Source organism: Thamnophis sirtalis, unplaced genomic scaffold (assembly GCF_051295495.1).
Source record: "Thamnophis sirtalis isolate CommonGarterSnake01/CBP01778 unplaced genomic scaffold, rThaSir2_p1.2 scaffold_3, whole genome shotgun sequence".
Classification (NCBI taxonomy): domain Eukaryota; kingdom Metazoa; phylum Chordata; class Lepidosauria; order Squamata; family Natricidae; genus Thamnophis; species Thamnophis sirtalis.
In genome coordinates this window covers 54,646,019-54,665,835 of record NW_028261383.1, presented here as the reverse complement: position 1 = coordinate 54,665,835, position 19,817 = coordinate 54,646,019, and the positions used below count along the sequence as shown (strand labels likewise).

General features: G+C 38.1%; 1 protein-coding gene across 2 annotated transcripts in view; it reads right to left on the bottom strand.

Moving 5' to 3' along the window:
* Nucleotides 1-1,113: 1,113 nt before the first annotated feature.
* ITPR1 (inositol 1,4,5-trisphosphate receptor type 1) overlaps nucleotides 1,114-19,817 on the bottom strand; it is a 256,332-nt gene continuing 237,628 nt past the window's right edge. For both annotated transcript variants that reach the window (XM_087708906.1, XM_087708907.1), the window contains 2 exons: nucleotides 5,474-5,635; nucleotides 1,114-2,166 (listed from right to left, as the gene is read on the bottom strand). In XM_087708906.1, coding sequence (XP_087565032.1) covers nucleotides 2,083-2,166; nucleotides 5,474-5,635 — 246 coding nt within the window. In that variant the 3' untranslated portion in view covers nucleotides 1,114-2,082. The remainder of the gene's footprint in view (nucleotides 2,167-5,473; nucleotides 5,636-19,817) is intronic.

Sequence of the window (19,817 nt, the reverse complement as noted above, 5' to 3'; positions counted from 1 at the left end):
TGCTTGTTTTCTTGCAGACATTTCATTACCATTAATTAATGTAGGTAGTATAATCAGTGCTAGTAAGGAGTGCTGTTTGCTGTCAGTTTATATTCTGGTGGCTTGCCTGTAAGTGTTGATGGGGGCGGTTTTAGAGATTCTTTGGTTGGGCTGTTTATTGATATTCTCCTTTATTGGTAAGTGTAATTGCATTTGAACATTTGTTAACCCGTAAACATGCAACTGCTGCCTAGGGGAAAATTCACAACAACCTAGTTCCATTCCAGAGCAAATTAATACAGATCATGTGCAATGGCTGAAAGTTATTTTTATTATAGCAAACATGTAGTACTTTGAGTAAGATTTGTCCTGCTTGCAGTGGATACTATTTTAAAGCTTCTTCATAAACCAGTTGCATTTAGTGTAGAAACCAGAAGATAATGTATTCCTGATACCCAGAGGTAGGTTGCCAATTTTTCTACTACCGGTTCGCTCATGGATGTGGGCTTGTAAGCATCTGGGCAGATGGGTGGAGCCTCCAGCCACCACTACTACTGGTTCACCCGATCTGGGCCAAACCGGGAGCAACCCACCTCTGCTGATGCCTCTAGGCATGAAAGCTGGCTGGGTAAATTTGGGCCGGTCACTCTCAGTCCACCCCACCTCCAGGGTTGTTATTGTGAGAAAAATAGGAGGAAGAAGGAGTACTAAGTATGTTGCCAATTTGAATTATTTATAAAAATAATATAGATGGAAATACGAACAAACTAACAAACCACACTGATTCGAGGATGCTCTTTTCACCAAATCTTATTCTGAAAAGAAAATTCAAGTTTCTTGCAAGGAATGAAGCTGTCACTCTGGAACTCTGTACATATTTATTTTATCATTTATTTAAATATCTATATTTTTGCATTTACAAACTTTAATAAGCACTCACCTCCCTGCTTCTTATTAAAAGCAGAGATTGCTTCTGTAATCTCTGAGGATCATGTACAAAACTAGATGACATTTATATATATATATATATTTATATAATCTTTTAAGATTAACAAAGTGTGAAGAAAAACTAAAGCATAATCTATATCTAGTGGCTCTTTCACAAGTATTGGAAAATCAGTGCACAGCTAGGGATCCTAGAAGGCCAAGTTTATTTTTAACTGGTACAAAGTATAACTGAAGGAAATGTATCTCTGTTGGAATACAGTAACAAAATGTACAGATGATAGACGGATAGATCTACATTATTCTAGGTTCTTCTAAACCAAAATGACACCAAAACCAGGAAAAGTATTTTAGAAGATTACCCTGACTACCAGACTTGAGAACCAGCCTGATATAATCTGTCATAACAAAACAAAAGATTCCCTTCAAGTTTTATTCATTAATTAATGTTTGGATTAACTTTTCCAGTACCATGATCGAAGAATCAGCTCAATAAGATTTTGAAAAAAAAAACACCTTTGTTTTAAAATAGGGAGATCGATCAATGTTGGCTGGAATAAAATAAGGCTCTATTGCCACAGTGCTTCAAACTATTTCAAATACTGTATTTTACCAAACCAAACCAACAAACAAAAAATCAAACAGGGAATTGGGCCTGGAGAAGTAAACCGCACTAGGAACAGCATTTGGCAGCAGCCCATATCAGTGGACACTTGATGCTGTTTTGCAAATGGAGTAAGATGACACCAGATTAAAAAATGTGCACCCCCTCTAGGATACATTCCTAAAGAAACTAGTGTGATTGCATAATTCATATTGCACAATTGTATAAAACATAAATACTCGCTATCTGAGGTTTTAAATACAAAATACAGATCATGTATTCTTTTAGACATAAATCCTTTTTTTTCAAGTGCAAATTAGATGTGCCTTTCTTCCTATAAAAACACATTTTGAAAGTACAAATGTAATCCTCCTCTCATAATATGCCCATATTTATAAGCTCCTTTCTTTCTCAGAGCAGTGCTATACATACAGTATAAAAAAATCAGGTTTATTTACATGAACTGGGAATACATCGAAGCAGCTTTAACAACTGGATCTCAACTCTGGTATGAAGGAAGGAAATACAATGGGGAGACGAACCACCCATCCAATTTATGCTGGTTGTTGTGGGTTCACATTGATAGGAGGATGTCCTAGGAGACCAATACGCTGTTTTTGCTTTCTCTGCTCTGTCATCTGGAAAATTGAAACATTTACTCAGTAGACACAAATACTTCCTGTACGTCAGACCACAGAATAAGCTACTGCTATTTATTGTGGTCATCTTAATTTCCCAAAATTGATTGCAACAAGTTATCCACTCTTGCCTGCTACAATTAGTGAAAACAAAGCTAACCCATTTCTTTACAAAGTTTGGAAACCATCAGAGGGAACTGAAGCAATCCAGCGTTAATCCTGTCATTTGATCTGAAGAACTGTTCTGTTAGGCCAATAGAGTTTGTTGTGATTTAACACTGAATACAGTCTTTTTCATATCTCTAAATACAGTACATGCAGTAAACATCCTTGCTGCCCACAGTCTCTATATTCCAAAACAATTCTTCATATTAAAGAAACTGGGTTCCCCCTTTTTCTGCTGCATTGAAGAAAACCTCTACTATGTTCCTAATTTTCATAATAGCAAGAATAAAATTTAAAAACAAAGCCAGCTGAAGATGAAAACTTCAGTCATGTTTGTTTTCTATAAGACTAATGAAGCTGAACCAAAGTGATAACTTAAATCATTTATTCTTGCCACCCCCTAGTACATTTTGTGACATTTTTATGCACTTCATAGTTTTATATGATCTTGCAGAGAAGCAAGGAAAGTGGTCTCTAACATCTGGAACTTGATGTGCAACCTTGGGGTACTTCCCAGTATTCCCAAACTATTATTAAAAGAGCCAAGGTGGCGCAGTGGTTAAATGCAGCACTGCAGGCTACTGCTAGATCAGCAGGTCAGCGGTTCAAATCTCACCGGCTCAGGGTTGACTCAGCCTTCCATCCTTCCGAGGTGGGTAAAATGAGGACCCAGATTGTTGGGGGCAATATGCTGACTCTCTGTAAACCGCTTAGAGAGGCCTGAAAGGCCTATGAAGCGGTATATAAGTCTACTGCTATTGCTATTACTGCTATTGCTTTTAAAACCATAAGAATAGAGCCGTGGCCCTCTGCTCAAACACCACCAGGTGTAACAGATTTGGGAGATACTGAAAGAAAATGCACTTCTAAAAAATACCTTTTAATAGCAAATCTGAAAAAAAAATCACTGGGACAACAGTAAGTAGGGTCCTCAAGGCTTTGAAATGTGATATAAATATTACAAAATTGAAAAGATTGAAGAAGGAAGAATATGATTGGACCTTTTGACAATAGTAGTATTTGGATTTGGGGAAAAAACAGATTGCAGACAAAAGTTTCAAGCTGCCTTATATATCCCATTCAAATTTGTCTTTTATTGAAAGGGGGGAGGGAGAGTAGGTTGATATTTGTTAGGAGTTCCACAAAATAAGCCCTGGCAAATGTAAGGGTGTTTTTACAGTATATGCAATATTATGACAATAAATGGACACAAGTCCTGGATTTTGTCTCATCCTTCTCTATATTCCCTCTTCTTCCTACTCTCAGTACACAAAGCTTGGTAGTGGCTGATACCAGGTTGTGGCAACCCAGCATACACCATTTTCTCTCATCTAAAATAACTGTGATTTGATTTTATGGGCAAAGAGAAGAGATAAAGCAGGATTGCAACAAACTAGGATGAAAAGTTGCTTATTTCCATAAGAAAGTAGAGAAAACATTGTTTGTATCTGTAGCTTGTTCTTGTAGACTCAATTCATTGATTTGTCAATGAAATCGAAGAGGGGGCCAAGAGTCCCTGAAAGTCCATCAAAGGGAGCTTAAAACTTCAACTACAAAGAAGGATGAAGCACAAAGTACTACACAGTGCTATACAGGACAATACATGGACCAAAAATCTTGACTGAACTTAAAACTTTTGTGTTTCTCTATATAAGCCATTCTCAGCACCATTCCACTGGGGATGTTATGGCATATTAAGTAATAAGACTTTCTTATATTCTTTTGCTTGCTTTTTTAAAGGGAGAGTGAGGACAGAGGAAGTTTGATTTGTTTTACTATAGCTTACTGTCTTTGAAAATTTATTACTTGTCCTGGCCAAGAACAAAAACAACATATACTTTAATTTGTTCAGTCAAAAAGAAGTGGCTGTTGTGTTTCCCTCCCAAAAATTTGGTTAGTATTTCATCACTCAGGCTGGGGGGTGAAATTTTACGCCCCTCAGACAGGGCTCGCAACTTGGGAGTCCTCCTGGACCCACAGCTGACGTTAGAACACCATTTGTCAGCTGTGACCAGGGGGGCATTTGCCCAGGTTCGCCTGGTGCACCAGTTGCGTCCCTACCTGAACCGGGAGGCACTCGCAACAGTCACTCATGCCCTCGTGACCTCAGGACTGGACTACTGCAATGCGCTCTACATGGGGCAGCCCTTGAAGAGCATTCGGAGACTTCAACTTGTCCAGAATGCAGCCGCGCGAGCGATTGTGGGTGTACCTCGATACACCCACGTTACACCTATCCTCCGCGAGCTGCACTGGCTTCCAATCGGTCTCCGGATACGCTTCAAGGTGCTAGTTATTACTTATAAAGCCCTTCATGGTATTGGACCTGCGTACTTGAGAGACCGCCTGCTGCCAATTACCTCCCAAAGACCCATTAGATCGCACAGGGTCAGCCTCCTCCGGGTTCCATCTACTAGACAATGCCATCTGGCTACGACCCGGGGGAGGGCCTTCTCTGTCGCAGCTCCGGCCCTTTGGAACGAACTCCCCATGGAGATTCGGATCCTCACCTCTATCCTGGCTTTCCGAAAAGCCGTTAAGACCTGGCTGTGCCGGCAGGCCTGGGGTTGATGAGCTCCCTTCCCCTCTCGACAGGTATGGTTGTTGGTTATTTTAAATGTCTATTTTGTATTTGCATGTTCCCCTTCCCGTTGGAGTTGTTCGCCACCCTGAGTCCCTTTTAGGGAATAGGGCGGCATATAAATAAAATAAAACTTCAAACTTCAAACTTCAAAATGGTGATGGCAAGGGGAAAATTGTGAAATCGGATGTCAAAATGCCAATTTATTAACAATACTATTGTTGATGTCTATATATATCACATATACCAGGGGTATCAAATTCGATTTCATTGACGGTCGCATCAGGGTTGTGTTTGACCTTGGGGGCCAGGGTGAGCATGGCTAGGGTTGAGTGTGGCCAGCTCGATGTCACTCCTGTTGGGGGCACCTAAGGTGGCCTGAGCATTCTGCCAGCGAAAACGGGCTCCTGAGTTCCATTTTCAGCTGCCTGCAACCCTCTGCCATTTTCACTGACATATACACTTCCAATTTTCCTTTTTCCCATTTAATCAGGTTTACACCTTTCTCAAGCAGTCTTATGGGCCTTATTTTGGTAAACATTTTTTTCCTATGTTTTGTACCTGATCTTTAAGTTCCGTCAGCTGACTAGAAAGGTTAGATACCAGCTTCATCGTTGATTCAAGCTTCTCTTGCAGGTTTCTAAGTTCATTCTGTTCTCCTTCTGAGTCGCTACTAACAAGTGACATGGCACGCATCCGGGGGAACCAATCCAGATTTCTTTCCTGAAATGTAATTTATTAAGATTGTCTGCATTTTAATTATAAGGAAAAGGTTATATTGTCAAAGCTTCGCAAACATCTACTGTAAAGGGAAAAAAGTGAATAAGTCCAGCCCTAAAAATATTTGCCTTGGAATATTTATCTTGGAAAATTTGCCTGATGTTCAGGAGTCACAAAACAAACCATTATTAGAATAATTGCATCTCATAGTTGGCCACACCCATGGCCAGTTTAGCAAAGGGAAAAAAGTCATGATACATCATGTGATGACACCCCCGATGTAGAACATTGGAGAGAATAGCACTCTTGGTAACACATTCGTTTTTTTCTCCCAAATGAAAGGATAAGTCTAGTTTATTGATCCTGATCATTCTGTGAATACAACATATTTTCAAAGTATTTAACACAAAATAATGATATATGTTCACAGAAGAAAAAGTGGGTTTGTTTACTTGGCTTTTGGGCTTCTACCACAGGTGAAAGAGAGCAATTTTGTGGTCTACTCCTTGGCCACTCTGTGGAAGAACTGTTTATTTTAATGGCTAGGCCTCTCAATTCATTCAGAAAACAACCACCTAGAAAGTCAGATGTTATTTTATACAGTCCCATAAGTCAAGAAATTTGGAGAGCCTTGAATAGTTTTGTTATTTTTACATGATGAATATGGAGCACAAAATAATGGAAAGAAAATTTGCTTGACTAGTTGGCCAAATATGGACTGAACAGAGTCCAATGAGTAACCTGTTAACCTCCAGTCTTACATAAAGAGTTTTAAGTTCATATTTACTCTTAATTAACAAATTAATGGTCTGGAAATTTGTTTATAAATAACTCTGCCCATTGCATGTATACACTGGTATATATTTATATCAATCTTAATACTACAATACAATATTACAATTATTGAAATCTATTGCAATACTGCAATACAGTACTATTCATTTTAGTGCTTCGATTCTTTATTCGCCCACGTTGGGGACATTAAAATTCAGAGAAAAGTTTGAGGAGGAAGTAAGAAAACTGGGCTGTGTAGAGAGATAACTTCTGAAACTGGAACACAGTAGATTTTATACATTGGCATGATCAGTGGTGGGTTTCTAATTTTTTTTTACTACCGGTTCGCTTGCACGCGTGCATGTGCAGAAGCGTTTAGGTAGGTGGGCGGAGCTACTATCGGTCCACCCAATCCAGGCTGAACCGGGAGCAACCCACCTCTGATCTTGATCCATGTCTTATAAATACCAATTGTCAGGGTTCCAACAGATGCCCTAATTAAATCATGAGCCTCGACACCAGTTTCAACTCTTCAAACGGTAGCTAAGTTGTAAATCAAGTTGTATATCAATGAATAATAATGAAAGACATATTTGCATATTATTTAGGAATTCAGCCATGTTGGCACATTCATTACTTTACTTTTGCTACTGTTATTTGTTTAATCACTTATACCTTATATCCAAATACAGCAGTGGCTAAAGAGATAAACACAGTCATCTCTTTAAAGAGTGTCTGAGGTGGTCAATCAACCACAATAATAGAGGACATCTGACTGTTGTAGTTGCATCTTGATTACTTTCATTCTAATGCTCACCTTTTCATTTTTAACACAACCTCCCCAGATTACAGGTAGTCCTTAATTTACAACAGTTCACTTAGTAACTGTTCAGTTACAATGGCACTAAAAAAAAGTGACTTATGACCATTGCAGCATCCCCATGGTCACTTAATAAAATTCCAGATGCTTGACAACTTGGTCATGTGGATCACCTTCTGACAAGCAAAGTCAATGAGGAAGCCAGATTCACTTGGCGACCATGTTACTAACTTAACAGATGCAGTGGTTCACTTGACAACTGTAGCAAGAAAGGTGGTAAAAGGTGGGGCAAAACTCACTTAACAAGTATCTCACTCGACAACAGAAATTTTGGGCTCAATTGTGTCATAAGTTGTGTCCTATAGTTTGATTTTCAAATGCGAATGTTTAAAAATAGCTAAGCTCATAGCTAATAAAATGCTATGCAATGCTTACAATTGTGTATGTAGGAATAGAAAGCTTCTTTGGAAATAATTTGTTGTGAATACATTCATAAATTAAAAAAAAAACATTATTCTAAATTATTGTGTCCCCACATAGACCCTCAATGTTTATGTGGTTAGAAGAAGTAAAACTAAAAATGAGGTCAGGTACAAAACCCTTTCCTGGGAAAGTAATCAGCTTTGCCTTTTAATTCACCATATTAATCGGTTATATAGCTATTCTCAGCAAACATAATCCATCAGATTAATATCAATTATTTAAGAACATTACTTCTTGAGCCACAACATTGTTTTGTCTCTGTAAGAACATTGACTCATTTTGCTACCTCCTACTCAAAACTTTATTCATTTAAGGATTTTAGTTTAAAGGACAAATAAAAAAATTAAGTTTGGCAAACAATTTTTGTTCAAATTCAGTAGTAAAGAATGGTGCGTGACATTGATGCAAGTTTTTTTTTTTTACTAACACCCCCAGTGGGCCTCAGAGGAACTTGACAGACTCTAGCAGAATTCTTTAAGGAAAGGGCTTATCAAGACTAAGGCTAAGACTACCTTTCTTTTGAAAAACCAATCTGGGGGTGCAAGTGCAAGCAGGTTTTCAACCATTAAATAAATGGAGCGGTAGATTTATCCTTCCAATCCTGCAAAAGTTGTATAAACATATTAGAAATATGTATGAAGTTGAATGTATATGGAGTTGAATATTTTTGTATTAGACATGTATATAAGGAATTGTAATGTTATAAAGTTACACCAGTGGTGGGTTCCTACTGGTTCAGACCGCTTTGGCCAAACCAGTAATGGTTTGGCGGCCCTGGTCACTGGAACTGGCAGTGACCCAGACCTGCCACACCCCTGAACAGGTTGTCTGGGTGGCGCCGTAGGAGCTGCCATCTTGTTTTTTTTGCTTCTGCGCATAGCAACTTTTATTGCATTGTGCATGTGCACGCCCACAAGTGAATCAGCAGTAGTGACTGCCGGAATCCACCCGAGTTACACTGACATTGTTATTGTATGTTATGTTATACGTGTTATGTTATGTGTTATAATAGGGTGTGGCATTTAATGGGGTGAAAATTAATTTTTGCAATTATTTTCAGTGAGGGGGTTCTAAACATATGGTTTTTTACACCAAGAATTCAAATCTGCTGTTATTTTTGCAATTGCACAACATTTAGTTTGGTAAGTCCACGTCTAATCACATACCTCACAAAAATCTCTTGTAACCCACATACTGTTAACTTTATCTTCTCAAAATTGCACCTTGTGCTACAAAAATTAAAGGTTTTTTTCCTGCATGAATGTTATCTAGCTAAGCAAAAAATAATCCATACACTCATAAACGAACATCAGAAAGCAATTATCTGAGTTACAAAAATGTCTAAGCGGGTTTCATCCAGTCTTGTTTTGATTCGTTCTTTGGCATCTGTTGCCAGCTTGCTTCTTGGCCTCTGATATAACCCTCACATTTCTCCTGTGTTTGCTGCTTGCTGCCTTCTGTGACCTGTTTCACAAATCTCTCTATTGATGGAGCACGACAGGGCCACTGTGGTACTTGCACTTGTTCATCAATGAACTTCTTTGTTTCCGCTGTAGTCAGTTTGAACATCAAAGGTGGCTCACATACACCTTCAAACCAGTCAATCAACTCCAGTAGAATGAATGCTCTGGCATTGATTAAAGGCATTTTTCTTGCACGTACAGAAAAATATCCCAGAGCATCATTGTCTGTACCCCTCAAGTCAATGATCTTTTTGCACACCAGTTATCCTCTCTTGAATGTCATCTGAACACAAGAGTGTCTGGATTTTCATTTCACTGAAAGCTTACCAATGATATCGGTTTTTTTTTTTTTGTTAAAACACTTATGTATTCTTTTTTTCTCTTTGACAATATATCTATATCTAGCTATATCTAACTATATCTAACTATATCTTTATCTATCTATCTATCTATCTATCTATCTATCTATCTATCTATCTATCTATCTATCTATCATCTATCTATCTATCTATCTCTCCAACTCAATGATTCTTGTGTTTTGCTTTTTGTTATTAATTAAAAAGCAATACAATATAAATTAATAAAGAACAAAATTATGAGCAAGTTGCCACAAAAATCAGTGACAAATTGGAAAGAATAAAACTGAGCAATTCCTATGTTTACATACCTTGGTATAATTTCTCAAGCCACCACACTTTATCCAGAATTACTGAGAGCCATTTCTGCCAAAGCAAACAATAGTACCAAGGCAATATTTTCACTCCAAAGATACAGTCCTGTTATTAAGCTTTCAGAGGTGAAACATGTCCCATATTCTATATGGTATGCAGATATGCTTCTACTATGATTTAAAGTCTGTTAGTCCTTGCTCGTTCACATCCCATACTGTGCTTTAATTTCTTTAATCTGCACAGAGGCTGACGTGATTTCACCAAAATCAAGAGTCCACGCACAAACTCTTATTGGCTTAAACTCTTGTTTTCTAATGGCCCATTGGCCTCATTAATTCTCCTTGGTGGCTTTTCATCAATCTGGAAAGAAAAAGAAATAGCTGGCCTGTGGCATTTATATTTCATTTTGTTGCCTCTACATTTAGAGAGAGCTAAATCTGAAATCTGTCAAACCACCTTTGAAATTGCCAGGCAGATGCATCTAGCTGCTAAAACCAGCATCCAGAGGTGGTTCCAGATGAGATTTTTAAAATAACCAAACTACTTATTCCACTTATTTTCTCAGTAGAACCTTTTGGTTAGCCCACTTTGACATGTTACTCTCAGCAGTATTAGATGGGAGGTGGAGTAAGACTCGATTCACTGACTTGGGAGTGAGATTATGAAGTCTACTTGTTGATTATATATTTCTGATCTAAGAAATGGATTGCTCCTCTTTCACAAAAGATTGGGATTGTATTAATCTCAATATGGGTGGTGAAGTTGTATCCAGGTTTAACTGGCATAGAAGGAGCAATAGAAGAACAAATGTGAAAGGGCCTCAGGTTTGTTTGTCTTCTGTTGCTCTTTCTATGCCAGTTAAACCTGGATATAACTTCACCACCCTTAAAACAATCCCAATTTTTTGAGGGAGAAGTAATTCATTTCTTAGTCGTAGATCAGAACTTTCCTTCACTAGCAAAGTTTCTATTTGCAGCAATTTCCTTTAAAAGGTATATAATTGTCCTGATCTTGGAGTGATATTATGAAGTCTCCTCTTTCATCGTGTTTCATTTCTATTAATCCTTTTTCTATTTCTTATACATTGTTTTGAGAACAATTGTTCATTTTATTCACTCTCTCTTTTCCACTGCTTTTCAGTCTTAATTTTCAAGGCTTATTATGACTATTACATTGTTTTTGATGTAGTTGGTCATTCCTTCTGACTTTTCTTTGTTAACTTGTGGGTTGTTAAAAATCTTCAAGTCAAATAATCCTTCAGTTATTTCAATAGCACCCTTGGAGTCTGATTCTGCAAGCACAGTACGTTAAATAGAAGTAAGCACAATCCAAAAGCTTTATTTTGGATTTGTTTCCATGTTTCTATCTACACCCCCCTTCCTATTGTTTGCCCGCATACCACTGTTGTTATGCACTATCTGCTGTGACCCTCCAACAACCCTGATTGAGTTGTCAGTTCCCACTTCCCAGCAAAGCTTCCTCTATTGAAACAGACAAACTGAATTAACCCACTGACGGAAGATGGCTAACCACAAGTGTTGTTTCTGGCTTGCTCTTTTCTAGGTAATGTTGGAAAAGTCCCTTTCAAGTAGCTATCATCAGAATCTCAGACATGGGGGCGGTGATGGCCAAGCTTTAAAGCATCCACAACAATGCGTTTTTTTTTTAAAGTATTTAAAAGGAAGTTTCCCCACGTGATGGGAAATTTAATGCATTCTGAGAAACGCTCTTCCATGCTTTCACTGAATTTTGTTACAGGGGGTCTTTCCAAATGGATTTTATTTTTAAAACATCATCTACTTTGGCAGTGGTTCAAAAGGGTGTTGCATTGTAAGCATTCTGACATTCCACCCACAGTTTCTTTCCTTTTAAAAAGTAGCAAATAGTTTCGTACTGAACAAAAAAGAAAAAGACGGCACCCTCAAATGAAAAGACTGAGAAATGTAAGGATGGGGTAGTGGTGGAGATAACACTGCCTGAATGTGTTACATTTCCAAAAACAAACCAGAGTTGAATCTACCTGACCCACTAGAGCCAGAAGACAAGGAATGTTACGGGTCCCATCCCCTAGGGCAGTGATGGCAAACCTTTTTAGAACCAAGTGCCCAAAACAGAATGTGCAAGCCACAGTACCAGAAACCTGAAGACCAGTGGCCAATGTGCACATGCCTGTTTTCGGGCTGTTTTAAGGCTGGTTTTTTGGGGTCATTTTCAGGTCTTTTTTTGGACTGTTTTGGGCTTGAAAATGACCCCCCAAACTATCTGTTTTTTGGCTGTTTTGGGGGCCGTTTTCAGGCCATTTTTTGGCACTCCAGCATCTGCAAAGAGCAGTTGTGCATGTGCACGCCGGAAACCAGAAGAGCAGCTGGCGATGGCGCACATGGCCACAGAGAGGGCGCCTACGCGTGCCATAGGTTCGCCATCATGGCCCTAGAGAGATATAACTAGTGGGACCCAGAAAAAGGGCCTTCCCTGTGGTTGCTCCCTTTCTCTGGAACATAATTCCCCCAGAGATTAGATTGGCCCCCACTCTAACACTCTTTCGGAAGGGGCTGAAAACCTGGTTCTACCAATGGAACTGGGGAACCCAGCATGGATGATGGAGCCCATTAAATGGCTTGTACGAATATGTGTTGTTGGGGGGGGGGGGTTACTATTTTAATCATTTATTATTTTTATTATTTTCTTTTATTTTTACATGATGGTTTTTATATTCATGTAAGCCGCCTTGAGTCATCATGGGCGAGTAGGTGGCAATATACATTTTCTAAAATAAATAATAAATAAATAAATGGATGCTTCATAAAAAAAGTGTTAGTATGGAAAAGCTAACAGACCAAGATTTAAACTGCTGAGAAAAAGTACAGGTCAAAAGGCACATTTGTATGATACATTACTTGCTGTGGCACTGTTATTGTGATAAAATAGTACTGTATATACTAGGAATTGTATAACCATATAACAATTGCCAAGAATCAGGACATTAGAAGATTTGCATTCCCCGACAACAAACAAACAAACAAACAAACAAAAGATCCAATCCCTGCCCAAGATGATTTTGCTCCTTTCAGCAAATGAACTACTAGGCACTTAATTACATTAAGGATGGATATTTTAGAATCAGCAGGAAAAATAATTCAAGAATAACTTCTTAGGCTATTTCTATGAGAACAGAAAATCTTTTTTGCAAATCCATTTCAACATTTCAATTTTGATTCTCGGAATTGTACTCACAAGGCAATGCCCATGATGTGGAAAGGATGAATGCAAGGAAAAAGTGAAGTTGAGGTTTTTTTGTTTTTTTTTTACAGATTGTAGAATGAGATGGCGGAGGAAAAAAATTAGAAAGAGTTAAAAAGGGGATTTTTGGAACTTTGGATGAATCAAAGCCTAATTATTTAGTAATTTCTGAAAAATCTAAGTGAAATGAACAAAACGATTGGGCTTCTGCCACTCATTACTTCTTCCCTTCATTTTTTTAAAGGAAGGGAGGGAAAGAAACCAACCAACTACTTATTTTCTCCCCAGCTTTTTTAACACAACTAAGAGTGAAATGCTGATTGCCCTTTGTGTCTGGAGTTAATTGTTGTCCTCCTAATTAACTAAACTTAACCACACCTAATTTGCTAGTGCCACCCATGAGCTTCCTTGTACAAGAAGAGACAAATTAATAAAACAGGGCAACTATCTGACTGATATTCTGAAATTTGCAGGTGGCAACCCTTAAAATAATGAAGGAAATAAAGTTAATTTCCATGATTTAAAAGCGAGGATGTACAAAGACTTGTGTAGTTTAAAATTATCTGGAAATAGTTCAAGGCTACAGGGAAATTCACAGTTAGTTTAGCAGCTGTTTCCTATGATGAAGTAATTTTCATGACAAGGAAGCGCCACTAAGGTTTTACATAATCAGTGATGAAAGGCAGTTGAGGGATTGCCCAGAGGAGGTTCCTTTGGGTCTTTCATTCTATGACAGTGCAAGGCCTTCTGCTAACCTAGTTTTTGTTATATGGCACAAAAGGGATTACATAAATAAACCAGGACAGATTATAGCATGAGTGGCTGTGCTGGAATTAATTGCATAAAAAGGCTCATTTAACAAAAAAAAACCCGTCTGCACACGCACCGTCTATATTCAGTAATATTTTGTAATCTGCTCAAGGTAATGGAGCCTCACTCTGAAAATATTGGGCAATAGATATAGGAGAAAAGGACCAAATGAATAGAAGGGCAGAAGAGGTAATGCCCAGCCCCAGTTTTTCTTCTCTTCTGGCACAAATAGTTGAAAGAGGTTAGACCAGTGTTTCTCAACCTTGGAAACTTGAAGATGTCTGGACTTCAAGTCCCAGAATTCCCCAGCCAGCGAATGCGAATGCTGGCTGGGGAATTCTGGGACTTGAAGTCCAGACATCTTCAAGTTGCCAAGGTTGAGAAACACTGGGTTAGACTGATGTTTCTTGGGGCTACAGAATGAGATATGTTCCAAAACAGGGTCTGTTTTGTGCTTAATTTTAAAAATACAATTTTCTGTAAAGAAAAAAAAACACAATTGCTTCAAATCAAATCAAACTTATGGTTTTTAAAAGAGCAATTTTATTAAAAATTACAATAGCAACATTAAAAATAATAAACAGGAAAAAGAAAAAATGCAAGGTAAAAATAAGAAAAAAAATAGAAAATAAAAAATAATATAAGAAAAAAAGATATAAAGAAATCGCCTCTCCCTTCATCACAGCAAATATAATCAATTTTAGTAACTTGTCACCTTACCTTAAAATATAAACAATCTCTTCCTCTCAGACTGTGGGGGCAATATGCTGACTCTGTAAAACCGCTTAGAGAGGGCTGAAAGCCCTACGAAGCGGTATATAAGTCTAACTGCTATTGCTATTGCTATATCTTATCTCTTATCTATAAACAAATCCTTAAAGCCCTATTACTTCAGTACAAACATCCATAGGGTTACCAGAAAAAAAACTAAATTATTTACCCTAGATCAAATAAAAGCACTGTATATTCCTTCCATTTACTTTTAAGTCTTGATCTTTAGTCCCTTCAAATAATGTCCTAGAACTTGATTCCTTTCCATTTTTTTCTTATCCCTTCTGGCCCTGGTATGGCCCTAGAAGACTATGACTGTGATGGCGAATCTATGGCACGTGTGCCACAGGTGGCATGCGGAGTCATATCAGCGGGCATGCGAGCCATTGTCCTAATTCGGCTCCAGCTGATTTTCAGCTGCCCTTCCCTTCCCAGGAATCTCCATGTGATGTCAGGTAAGTACAGGGCTCGCGCTGAAGCTCTGGGAGGGCATTTTCAGCCTCCAGAAGGCCTCCAGGGGAGGCTGTTTTCATCCTCCCCAGGCTCCAAAAAAGCCATATGCACATGCACGGGGCAGTGAGGGGGGGGTCACACACTCATGCATAGGGGTAACGGAGTGTGTGTGGGCTTTAATTATGGGTGTGGGCACACGATAGTGCGCATGTGCTTTTGGCATCCAAGGCAAAAAAAGTTCATCATCATTGACCTATGAGCTGCAGGGGCTGCTAGTTTATTTTCCAGATTCTGAAAGGTTTTGATTGTTACCTATAAAGTCCTAAACAGTATATGGGCTGGTTACTCAAGGAAACACTTGTCTTCCATATCATTTGCCTGACCACTTCAATCTTGTAAGGTTGGCACCATCTGGATTTGATTAAACAATGTGAATGACTGGAACCACAGAAATGCACTTTCTCTGTAGCCTTGTCTACCCTCTGGAATGAAGTTCCTTCCAAGAACCAGAGGGTTACCACTCTCCTGTTGTTCAGAAGAGTGAAGACTTGGTTCTTCACCCAGACCTTTGGCAAGGGAGAGTGAGACCTCATACTTATCTATTCCACTTGCCACCTTTTATTGATTTTATCGTAATTTCTTTGCTTAATTGTTGTGAGGCATTGGGAGTTAGCTGGCATTCAAGTATAAGCAATAATAGTAGCTAATACTAAAAGATGTAGTCATATGTAGATCACAGTCAGCCATTTCAACATGTTATGGCCAGTATGAGACAAAACTCAATTTTATTCAAATATCTGCAAATTCTTCTGTGTGAGTTAGGCTCTCTAATTTAAAGACAACCCTACAAGTCAACATAAAACTACTCATGACCCACCAATCCAATAGTGTAGTTAGTACTGATATTTCCAAAGTAGTAAAAATGCCTCTAGATGAGATGAATGGCATACAAGTAAGTAAGTAAGTAAGTAAGTAAGTAAGTAAGTAAGTAAGTAAGTAAGTAAGTAAGTAAACAAGCAAGCAAGCAAGCAAGTAAATTATGTAAGTAAACAATTCTACATCTTCTCTTAAACTTTCAAGTCTAATGAAAAAAATGGTTTTTCAAGTATTTGATTTGACTGTGAATGTGTCCCAAATACTATACACGGCCACAGATACACACGTACATTAGGGGACTCTCCAGAGTACAATTATTTGGGCATAAGGAAGAATTAACTCCTAAACTTTAAATACATTTCATACAAGGACTTTGTGACAGTTCAAAATCTGTTCTAGATCTTTCTGGTCAACTAATGTTGGAATTAGACTGTGGTTATTATAAGCTGCAATACATGAACTTCTGGGCAATCTGTTTTCCTACTGGTGGAAACTCTTGGCTCTTTTCACTTTCCTGTTCCTGGCTCAAGCAGGCTATTTTGTTCAAGGCTGTAGCTAAAAAAAAAAAATAACCCACATAAAGCAGTCTGGTGATTTGCATGCTGGCTGGTCCAGTGCCAAAGGGAAGAGAGAATCAAACAGAAGTCTTCAATTTCACCCTGCTCACTTTGGCTAAGCTACAGTGTGTGGGAGAAGAGACCTACAAACAGCCAAAGCAGCCTGCATCAGCTGCAATGGAACTCCTGTAGCTTATGAATAGAATAGAATAGAATAGAATAGAATAGAATAGAATTCTTTATTGGCCAAGTCTGATTGGACACACAAGGAATTCATCTTTGGTGCATATGCTCTCATGTACATTATCTGCATTAATTACAAGTTACCTTCCTTTTCCCAGACATTGCAAATACAGGTATAAATACTTAGGTAAAAAATAAGTTACAAAAGTGCCACTGCCTTTCTATGCAATATGTGGATGGCAGAAAAGATCCATCCATCCATCCATCCATCCATCCATCCATCCATCCATCCATCCATCCATCCATCCATCCATCCATCCATCCATAAGATTCCCATCATAGTAATATGGTGAGGGAATTAGTGTACAAATGTATGCTAATTTTGTTTCTAAAAGAACTACAGCATCTTAGTGTATCAGTTAAGTAATTTTTTTTTGCTTTGCTGTGTTGATCACAAAGAGGGAATATTGATCAGCTCATATAGTGACCTCAAGAAATTCCTTGTGTTTTCTTGTAAAGGCAAGTGCAATTTTTTTAAATACTATTTTGCAGGTTTGGGAAAATAAAATTGATGATTGCAAGGAAGTTCCACAAGGCAAGGAATCCTAGAAGCATTAAGATAGGCAATCAATGTTTAGCTGGCTACATCGCTACCCAGAAGAAAGGATTAAAATGAACTTTCCTGAAACCACAGAAAAAGAAAAAGGCATGTTATAAGAGAAATAACATTGATTAAACATGGTACAGATCAGTAAAAGAATGAGTCAGTATGACCACCTAAATTGTATAGTAGTCAGCTCTGCAATTTTCAATCTGAAAGAGTTTTTAACATAAATTAGTTGTAGAAATTATTAACGATTCTATCTCAGCATGTAAGAGCTTGCAATCCCTGCTGCATTAATTTTTATGGCAACCATGGTTGCTATAAATGTAAGTAGTCTTACTTACCAAACCACAAGAAATAGTCCTTGAAATAAAATGAGAAAGATCCCTATTTGTGGCCAGTTACAATAAAAACAAATTGATTCTACATAGCCAATCATACAGGTGATCAGCTCTGTAGACCACTCCATTTTTATCTTCAATTAATGAGGCAATGATACAACGGGGTGACACAAAAGATCAGTTTGCCATGGCAAAAGTAGATACCAACTATACCCCTAGAGGGCAGACAATACTAGATACATGCAGAATGGATTTATTCTATCCTGCAGCAGCATGGTATGGCACACCCACTTTTTAAAGCCAATTGTTACAGCTATAAAATTAACTGGGCACATTAAACCCCTGTGTATCTTGCCTTTTGGGGAAAACATCCATAATTGATATATTTTTTTAAAAAAAAACCTTTGGAAGTAGTATTTCTGCACTATATCAATAAAGAGAAAAAGGTGTCTTAAGCGTTCTAACAAAATTATTTTTTCACTTGTACAATGTCCCACTGTTTACCATGGCTTTTCTTTAGAAATGTTTGCAGTCGCTACTAGTACTGAATTTCATGAATGAAGTTTATGAACAATGGAAGGAGGGTGGGGCTGCAATTAATCCTCATAAAGGGTTGCACATTAGGGTGTGGTTGTGCTAGCAATGAGTGCTTGACAGCACTGTCCTGATGCCAATCTGATAACCTGAGAAACAGGGTGTGAAAGGATGATGTAACCAGACCTTGGCCATGATGGACAGTGAGCAAGGATGAGGAGGAGTTTGGGAGAATTAAGAGCAGATAAGAATAAGATTGTTGTTGTAGTAGTAGTAGTAGTAGTAGTAGTAGTAGTAGTAGTAGTAGTAGTAGTAATAGTAGTAAATGGGAGATATTGTGGGAATTGGGATAGACTGCTTACAGGGAATGGAAAACCTATGTCTCTTATAGGTCCCATGTTCCAGTCACCTGCCTCTATCTCCAGTTCCTGGTTGTCAAATTTTGAGCAGCTCTGACCTCCAGCTGGTTAATCTCATCTGGGATCTAATCCTAGACGAGAGACCTGACTTGGCATGTGTTACTGAGACCAGGCAAAGCATGACAAGGCGTGTCCTTCTTTCAAATGGTACTCATAGGGTTTCTGGTTTGGCAGCAGCCATGACATACCAGCTAGAGTGCAGATGGAGTTGCTATTGTTTTCTGAGAGACTCTGAAGGTTCATTCAGCTTGAGAATTTGGTATTTTAGTATTTTTCAATACCCTTGACAGCCAAGACAAGTCAAGTGCAGTTACTGGTGATGTGGTTCCTGAGATAACCAACAAAGCCTATTTTTACTGATATGTGGACACACAGCTTCTTTCCATGGAATGCAAACCTTGTTGAACAAGGAGTATAATTTTTAAAAAGCATTTTGTTCCATAAAAAGTTCTGGTAATAATTGATTGCTTGGCATTTTCACATGTTCTTAGAAACACAGGCCATTCTTCTCTTTAATTCATCCTGCTAGATTGCTGTGTGAATGGTTATTAAATTATATTTAAAAAGCCATGCTGTTTTCTGTATCAAAAGTTCCTTAATATGTGCTATCGCATGTTTACAAAACTTTTGTCATTTATATGCCATTACAAACATAACATTCAATTATTTTTACAGGCAAATGCTTTCTGACTTAAATACAAAATTACATTCCAAAAACTTTCTAGCCCTGTGAGAACAAGATAAGGTGACAAGCTTTCCTAACCCATTAATCTACTGTCAGACGATTACTCACAACACTTTTTAAAAGAAGCTATTATTTAGGGAATACTCAGAAGTAGGACACAGACTTAAAAGAATTCAAAGCAGAATGGATTACATAACAAGAGATTTTAAGGGGATTTATCTTCAAAACCCATTTAATATATGCTGCATAATGCGTCTTCCAAGGGCAACAACATGCATTTTATTACAAATGGAGGCAAACATTCAGCTGGAATAGTCATCCAGATAGACTTCTGATGAGGCAGAAGGCATGAGAAAAATGAAACACACGCTCCTGGCCCATCAGTGCTTTAAATTAATCAGGAAACTGAATTCAGGATTAAGTGAGCATTTGGCAAAACAAAGGCATTCTGCCTCTAAAAGGGTTTACAAAAAATCTTTAAAGTTAAATCCTTAAATGGAC